Source organism: Egretta garzetta, unplaced genomic scaffold (assembly GCF_000687185.1).
Source record: "Egretta garzetta isolate BGI_Z169 unplaced genomic scaffold, ASM68718v1 scaffold245, whole genome shotgun sequence".
Taxonomy (NCBI): Eukaryota; Metazoa; Chordata; class Aves; order Pelecaniformes; family Ardeidae; genus Egretta; species Egretta garzetta.
Window position 1 is genome coordinate 1,420,680 of NW_009259721.1, and position 9,080 is coordinate 1,429,759.

Below are 9,080 nucleotides of genomic sequence, written 5' to 3' on the forward strand. Positions count from 1 at the left end.
CTTGTCTTTAGGGAGACTGCAAGCACCAAGACCTCTAGCAGAGCCCTACTGGAACAGTGAAAATGGGAGAGCCAGAACAGCGCAACCGGGGACACACAACCCCTCCTCTACTCTGATTAGCAAATGCAGTTGTCCCAAATTCCCTTTTCTGTCTATAAACCAGAGCTGGCCGATGGCTACCATTAAAAGCTGCGTGTGACTACACAGAGCTCTTGACACGGGAAAGGGAGAGCGACACGGATGCTCTGGCGTGAGTCGGGAACTCACGAGCAGCCACGCAACAAGCGGAGGTTCCCTGTCACCCTCCCTCTCCAAGGGCTGCACGCCACTCGGCGCTCGAGGCAGGCACACAGAATTGCTGCCCTGGGGTTGGTACCGTTTCACAAAGCACATGAAATGGTTGTACTAAGTCTCGGTACAGAAAAACCCAACATCCTAGCTGGTTTCAGGGGGAAGCCTGTGATGAGTCACCTTGTCTTGCACCTCTAACACAGGAAGGTTGCATTCTGGTTGGTATGGTGAAACAACATTTTTGCAAACCAGGTAAATTTTCAGACATTCTTGTTCCTTAGGTGCTGCCAGGCAGCAGACTAACATTAATTTTAAGCAAAAAAAATAATTCTGAGCCAACTAGAATCATCCCTCATGAACCTCTCAGCAGCTGCACGTTTGGAGGAGCAATATGGGATTTTATTAAATAGCACTTGCAGAAACTGCCATGGCTGAGATGAGAGCAGATACAGCAAAACAAAGACCACAAGCTCTACTGCCGGCACCGTAAAACGGTCAGCAGCCTTACCCCCAGCGCCTCTCAGGCCAGATTTCAGAACGTAACCGTCTGTGCGCACCTGCTTTTTGGTGGCCCCCCCAGCCTGCCACCAGCTTCTGCAGTCACGCCACGAAGGCGGGACAGCCCAACAGAGCTGGCACCGCACGCACCACGTCTAAGCTGAGCTAAACCCAGCTGCCCACCCGCAGCTGCGCGCCGCCGCCGGGGAGCACGTCCCGTCTCGCCCGCTGGGAGCCTCGCGGAGGTGGGGTCTGCCACCTTCAGCTGCAGCACGCGGGGGGCTGCGGACCCGAGGCACTTGCCCTGCCTAAGAGATTCCTCTAGAGAGGTGTTCACCATAGCACGCACGCAATTATCTGCATTTACCTGCCAGAACCTGACGCTCTCTGGTGACCGGCAACAAGGAGGCTTCTGAAGCCCAGAAGGAAGCTTAGCTCCAGGTCACCCTTGCAGGACAAGCATAGGACAGATGGAGATCACCCTGCTTCCTCCCACCCGTGGGGACAAGAACAGGCAGAGAAGCTTCTCTGTGGCTGCTGAGGCCGAGTCGCTAGTGGTAACATTCCCCAGCTTATGAAAAGGGTGCGATTTTTAACTTTTTACAATATATTTAGAACACTATGGGTAACAACACATGAATTAATGTTTCCAGAAGTTTTGAGTGTTACACTGTGATTGCGCGTTTTTTTTAATATGACCCAATCAGGAAGGAGACATTTGCATACAAACATTTCAATATCATAACTTCAATAATCAGAAAATAACTGATCGGAGCACTTGGCAAACAAAACTCAAGAAAAATGCTACGGTCAGTGATAGAAAAGGGAAACACAAGGGCACAGACACAAAGAGATGAGAGTAGCATTTCCATTTTTCAGTTCTCTCTGGTAGTTCAAAGAAATAGCAAACACACAAATGGAGGCCTCACACGTGCATTGTAAGGACTTGCTGAGATTTCTACAGGTGAGGAGATACGGTATAAAAAGCAATTTGTCTACAGCTGTGGGCAAGCAGTTCAGAATAGGAGGCAGTAGCTTCCCCTCATACCTATAAAATGAGCTGACGTTGCGTACAGCAGCGCTGGCATTTCTCAGAGCTACAGGCCTTGATATAACGTTCTGGTAGCATCTGATGCACAGAAAGCACAAGTGTCTTCATTTCACTAGAAGCTTCATCATCCCACAGGCATCTGTGTCCAACTCCTCTGGAAGGCCAGAGTGGCGTAGGCAACCTCATTCTGAGGATGTGAAAGAAGCCACAAATGTAAGAGTGTGAAAGCACCACATCTCAGCATGAATTTCATGGTTTTAACTTCTCCTCAGTGCCACACCCCATAAGCGGGCACAGTCTGTCCCTGCACATGGGAAATCAGTCAATGCTACGCTGGATCAGACCAGTTGTTAGTCTAGCTCAGGACCCTGGGTCAACTCTGTGTTAGGGGCTTCCAATCAATACTGTGAAGGAAAACTGCAGAAATGCTTGTCCTCTAAAAAGATTTTCCCCTAACCTGCCTCATTAGTGGTGTGGTTTAGCCCCAGAACCCTTGAAATACGTGGGGAGTATGGCATTTGAGCCCTCTGATAACGGAGGAGGAATATCTTTCCTCCTACCGTCCAGGTACCTCCCCAGGTAACTCCCTGCAACTCCAAACACAGGCTGAAGCCCTGGATGCGCAAAAGAAAGCGCTTTTCCTTAGTCAAAAGAACTGTCGACTAACACCTGAGTCTTGCAAGAGCAAACCTCTTTCCCCTCCGTTGCAAATTAATATTTACCATGCTATCAAGAATCTGAAGCCTCTGCATAAAGTATCAGAAATAACAGTTGTGACCTTTACCTGGACGTTCTTAGCAGATTCCTCAGTCACTGCCTGGGAGGGAACCTCCTCTTGTAAATTTTGGTGAGATCTCTTACGCTCTAGGAAGGAAAGGGGTACCAGTCTCAGCTCTCTGCGCCGTGTCTGGAGACAGCGGCGCAGGAGTGGGGTGACAGAGCAGCACCAGTGTGCACGGCCTCGACGTAGCTTGTAAAATCCAACACAGACCTTGGGTGCAGAGCCAGCAGTTTGGCAGCCCCAGTGCCTGCCCACCCGTTGGAAGTGGCTAGGGTGGAAGCGACTGATGAATCTGGGGAGAACTCTGGGCGGCCAGAGTTGGGGTGAAAAAAACCAAACCGAAACAAATGCAACCAACAAAACCCACCACAACTCATCAGTGCTAAGTTAATTCTTCCTTGAAAACAGCCCCATGGTGATTCACGAGGAGTTGCTGCCAGGAATGACCTGCTCATCAATATGTTAATTATTCAAGGGAGACATAATTTGAGCCTCTTTCAAAGCCAATTCTGTAGTCTTCTGCGGTAAGACGCAGCCCGAAGAGCACAGAAACGTAGCACCACCCATGTTAAGATGTGCAGCGCGAGATGCTAAGCACTTCTCTGCCAGCAGGTCTGGATCACCGCGCTGCTGTTACTCCCTCTGCTGTGCCACTTACTTTTTCTGCAGACGTAGATGATTGCAAAAACCAGAACAGTTGACAGGATGCCAGAGATAAAGGCGAGCAATATGTAGAGTATTTCATGGCTGTTGATACACAGAAAACAGAGTCAGAATCCCCTGTTTTAACAGAGGTGTTGGAGAATCAGTAATGCTCAAATTCACCAAACTTTATGAAATGTAACGCGTTTATCCCAAGCCCCAGGAGACTAAAAGGTACGTATCCGCATTAAACATCACTGTGAATTAAATATCTAGTGCACAGACTAGGAAATTCTAAGCAACAGTTTAACACCACCAGACATAAAACATATTCCATAGAACTCCTCCCATACAGGAGGAATCTGCAGTCTCAGGGAACTCTGTGTTTGATGTCAGCAAATAAAGGTGGAGCATTTACTTATCAATCCAGCATTTGACTTCTGAACCTTTCAAGTCAGCTGTAGTGGTATGTACAGTGACAGTAGTGGAAACGGGTCCTGGTGTAACTGGAACTGAATAGGAAAAAAAAAAAAAAAAAAAAAAAAAATCAAACCCTGGTTTTAAAACGCATTAACTTCTCCAGTAATACTACAGGCAGCAAGAACCAGAGAGGCACGCGCCTATTCAAGCATTATCGTCAGTATAATATTTTTCTATCAAAGGGCTGAAAGTGGAAACACCAGACAGAAAAATTTATTCACATTATTACTGGCCCACAGCAGCCTTTGGCAGCCACGCAGCTCTTCCCAACATGCAGACATCTCCTGCTAAGCTACCCCCCAGCACCCCCTTTTGAGTCAACTTAGTCAAGAATACTGCGTCTAAGAAAATGCCTTCAAGAAGAGAATACCTGGATTCACTTTTGTGGAACCTCCTCCCATTCTGTCCCAAAGAGCAGTGAACAGTCAGAGAAGCTAAAGGGAGGGGGGGAAAAAAAAGTTCTGTTTATATACACATACATACACGCACCCTAGAGCACAACATGCCCATCGCCCTCTTCTAACTCACGGACTTTATTTCGTTTTTATCAACTTTTCAGACTCCTTGTACAAACGGGCACAAAGTCACAGCTGCAAACCCAGCGATCACTCATCGCGAATCCTACTTCCCAACGCCTCACCTCCACACGTGCACGTTCACTACACAGTTAAAAAAGCACCCACAGTTTTTATTTCTGCAGCAGCTAGAAGTGAGTGAGCTCTACGAACATTTCCATAATCAAAAGCAGCTTCGAAGAAACGCCCCTGTAAGTTTTTATTTCTCAAGTTACCTTGACTTTCTCCCCCAAAGCAGGAAGGGGAACTTCCTTCTCAAATGTGAGGGCAGAATCAGGAAACACCAGTCTACTACAGAATTCCTCCCCTGGTATTCCTCGCTCCGTGGCTGGCAAGCAGCGAATAGCGTGGCGGCATTGCCGATGACAACAGGAGAGCAAACACCCTCTTCTCTGTTGCTGTCATCATTTTCTACCGCACGCCCGCGGTTGCCCACATTCCAGAAGAGTCAGAACAGTTTAAGACCTCTGGGTTTGCTACGCGCGCGACGTTTGCAGCAATAAAAGCCGGGACAGTGACGACACGGCTCGGGCTTACCTCCCAGCAGCGCCGCGGCCCACCCGCTGCCAGGGGACTCCCGAGGTGCTGGCACAGCAGCTCAGCGCTCGCTTTGCGAGACGAATCTCTGTCAAACTAAAGCTCAAACGTCATTCAAACACGGGGCTACACGAATGTGGAAGTTGAGCAACTTCACTTTTTTTTTTAAATTTAAAAAAAAACCCAGGAAACTATGAAAGGTATTTGCATGCAGCGGAACCGTCGATCGAAAAAAAAAAGCCAGCTTCAGCTCAAGTTCACTTACTTTCAAGGTTCTTGCCTCTAAAGAACACCTTTTTTTTTCTGAACTGTTGTAAAGTGTAGAAAACCGTGCTATTTTTCTAACTCCACTAAGAATAAGCATTTCCCTGCTGCAGTACCAATCCATCCCAGAGGGGCATGCAAGCACGCCCTGGTCTGCTTACTTGCTTTCTAAATCAATCACTCCCCAGCACAGGAAGGATGAGATCACACAGGTACGTGCTTTGCTCAGCTGGGACATTTAACAAAATCCTTCAGGGAAAAAAAAAAAAAAAAAGCTTCCTATAAAATGAAAAGCTTTACAGTGTGTATTATCATAATAGACACTATTTCCCACGTTACAGAAAAAAAAAAAGCAACTTGTTTTGCTATGAAAACCCCTAAAACCCCAGACCCTCTACAGTAACCTTACCCATGTCACTGTTTTAACTTAGCCCTGGCGAGTTCAGTTGAAGCCACGTTTTCGGGTAGCTTTTGGTACATTTCCTTCCAGCTACATCCTCCTCCCCACACAACAGGAAGACCCTTTTCATCGCTCTTTGAAGCTTTGTTGTAGCTGTGGGGTTTTTTTTTTCAGTTAATTTTCAAATCGAGGACATGGATTCAGAGCACCTCCAAGTAATGGCCCTCGCTTTGATTTCAGAACATGCCTACAATCACAGGGGGTACCTGTAGGTCACTGTCACACAGAATCCTAAAGCAAAAACTGATCGCTCTGTTAGCCCCAGGGTTTTCACTGTGAAGTTCTGCATCTCATTTCTGGAAGTGCTCGTGACCAAATAAGGAAACACACATTTTCCCACACGCTGCGGTCGCAAATAATCCCCCACTATAAACTGACTGCAGCAGTTGATGGGACCCATCCAGCTACTTCAAAGACAAAAAGGAAGTAATGAGTAGTTTGTTTGTTTGTTTAATGATACTTTAGAACCATACAGTTTCCAACAGTAAGTAACAAGACATGTCAGTGGAATCGGAGGCGCTCACACTGCTGCCTGTGCACTCTTCGATAACGCCTTCAGGTCCAAAATGCACTTTGCAACACTCTCCTTCTGCTGCAAAAGAAAGGAAAACAGCTTTCAGAAGACAGACTTTCTGAAAGATGCATTCTAATGCATTTTAGATACTCCTTTTTACACCCATAAACTGAGTTACAGCTTGAAAGGGACACAATTATAGCTCATGGTCAGAGATTCAAATCCAAACAATGACCTGCATTAAGTCACCTGCATGCAGTGCTAGGAACACGCTTGCTTGTTTTGTTCTCTGCTTTGTTCCTTAGGAGAAAGGACACCTAGAGCCCATCTGCAGATCTTAAGCTGCCATGGTCTCACACAGAGCATTTTACTGAGCCAGTTCCCTGATCTGTTAGCTGTACATCTTATCACAGCTTTGCTCTATGCTGCAACAAACACCACATGTGATTCTACCTTACAACACCAGAACACAAGCAGGTGGCACCTTGCAACTGGGCCTGCGAGCTCTTACTCAGCAGTAGGAATGCCTTGCAGCCACGTTTGGAAGTCACCCAAAGATAACCTATAATCGTCTGGCTCAACCCAGAATCACTGGACAGCAAATATTTGTGCAGACTAAACTGTAAAGCAGATTATAAAAAAGCAAGTACCTGCTGAGGTGTGATGCTCTGAACAACGTTCTTCTCCACCCACTGAATCATGTGGTCTTGTTCCTTCTGACGCTTCAAATTCTGCATAGCCACTTGATAGTCCAGCCTTTTCTTTACTTCATTGTAGACCGTCATTAATCTTTCTCGATAACTAGTTTCCAGCAACATAGCAATATTGTTCTAGAGACAGAAGATGAAATCAGAGGGTTACTGTTAGGCCAGCACACAAACCAGCAGCAGAGCATGTTCTACAGCAGAAGTCACTGGATCAGGCGGTGGAGCTGGCCCCACGTGCGACACACGGAGGGTAAATGGTTTGTTACTCCATCACAGCTTAAGAGGCACCCAGATTACGTAGCAGACCGCAGTGGAAGTGAACAGCGGAGCTGGAACTGCATACCCGCTTGGCGTCAAAGAGGTAACTGCGTCCTTCAACCCGCCATTGCTCCTTCTTCTCCTGTTCAATAGCAGTCTCAAAACCTTTAATAGCCTCGTTTTTCACAGCTAAAGCTTTAGCAACTTTCTCCTGAAAGAAGAAACAAAAAATATGTTTCAGAATTAAAGTAAGATGCAAGGAAAACAAGCAATCTGTAATTAACTTCTGAAATTCTACATTAAGATTTGAGAAACGTCTGCATGAACTGCATTGTGTCAGGGTTGAGGTTGAAGGATGGCAAGACAGAAGAATCAGGATTCACAATCAGTTGTACTTTAAAAAAAAAAAAATCATTCGTGCTGGTATGAGGCTGTTCATTTTTGAAGACTTATGTAACAATAGCAACATAAGACCTAGAACGCATCTTATTAAAGCAACATTCTGAAGATATTAGACTCAGACTTTTCTGACAGCCTGGACACAGTATTCTTTTAAATATTTAAGCAGATAACTTAGAACAGTTATTAACTACTACAAAGTTAATTATGGTTTCTGTTGTTACCTCATTAAGTTTGTCAGCAAAATCTGCTACAGCAGACCCATATTTTTTTACGCCATAAATGATGACTGACAATATGCAGGCGGCTGCAACTGTCTCGTGGTTAATTACATAGATTTCCTTAGACAGAAAGTAAAGCAGGAGTCCAGTTCCCAACATGTAAGGCCCTGAAGAAAAAATAAAGGAGCGTTACTGGTACAAAGCATCAAGAGGCTCACTGAAGTCCAACCCCTAAGAGGCAGCCAGCTTAAAGCTTGCAAGAAGATTGGGAACTGTGCTCTTCTACCACACCAAAAAGTAGAAACCCAGTACTGCTGAGGGGAAGGGCACCATGAGGGCACTCACTAGAAGCGGAAGCAACTCGCACCTTGCATGGGACCTGCTACTTCTGCTCATTCATAAACAGGCAAAAAATCTCTCTTTAAAGGTTTTGAGGGTTAGTGGGCAACTACATCTCCCTGCAAGATCAAGCTCGTGATGTTCTTTCAGCCTTTACTTAAAGCACAGGTGCCTACTTCAGAGCCAGGAAGTGCTGCACTGGCTCAATTCTTCTCAACCTTCAATACCTAAAGGGGGCCTATAGGAAAGATGGGAAAATCTTTTTAGTAGGGCCAGCTGTGACAGGACAAAGGGTAATGGTTTTAAACTAAACCAGGGTAGGTTTAGACTAGATATAAGGAAGAAATTCTTTCCAATGAGGGTGGTGAAACACTGGAAGGGGTTGCCCAGAGAGGGGGTGGAGGCCCCATCCCTGGGAACATTCCAGGCCAGGTTGGACGGGGCTCTGAGCAACCTGATGTGGTTCAAGGTGTCCCTGCTCCTGCAGGGGGGTTGGGCTGGGTGACCTCTGGGGGTCCCTTCCCACCCAAAACATTCGATGATTCTATGATTCTTCAGCATACGTAAAAAAGAATTTTCCCTAATATTTTACATTTTCAACAGCCAGAAACAGTGGTCAGAACTAAATGAGCATAACTAAACACACATTTTAAAAAAAAAAAAAAAAATAAATAAAAGCGCATATTAACCTGTAACTCCCGTTTTAGGATAGAGAAACTGGAAAAACTCCTCCGGGATCAAACCATAGCGTACTTCTCCTCCTTTCTCAGGCAGAGGTGGCAAAGGGGCCAAGCGCTGCTGAGCCGTATGCAGCAGCCTCGCGGTGCGCAGCACCCTACAAATGACGAGAAGGCTGCCGTGAAGCTTCCTAAACCCCCCACCCTCGGCCGGGGCTCAGGGCCGTTCCCGTTGCATGCGCAGGCACCGGCCGGCCGCGCCTCCCGTGACGGAGTGGGAGGGACTCGGTAACCTCCAGAGGTTCCTCCCGGGCCCGACTACTGTAGAAGCCCCCAACGTTAATTAGCAGGATAAAGACAAAAGCCCTGAATAACGTTATTTCGAA

General features: G+C 46.6%; 1 protein-coding gene across 1 annotated transcript; it reads right to left on the reverse strand.

Moving 5' to 3' along the window:
* Positions 1-6,015: 6,015 nt before the first annotated feature.
* On the reverse strand, positions 6,016-8,908 carry ATP5PB (ATP synthase peripheral stalk-membrane subunit b; the record flags this gene model as incomplete). Its single annotated transcript, XM_035894903.1, has 5 exons — positions 6,016-6,171; positions 6,744-6,923; positions 7,144-7,269; positions 7,682-7,845; positions 8,707-8,908. Coding segments are annotated over 5 exons (744 nt in total), but the record flags the coding sequence as incomplete, so codon positions are not given.
* Between the last annotated feature and the right edge of the window lie 172 nt (positions 8,909-9,080).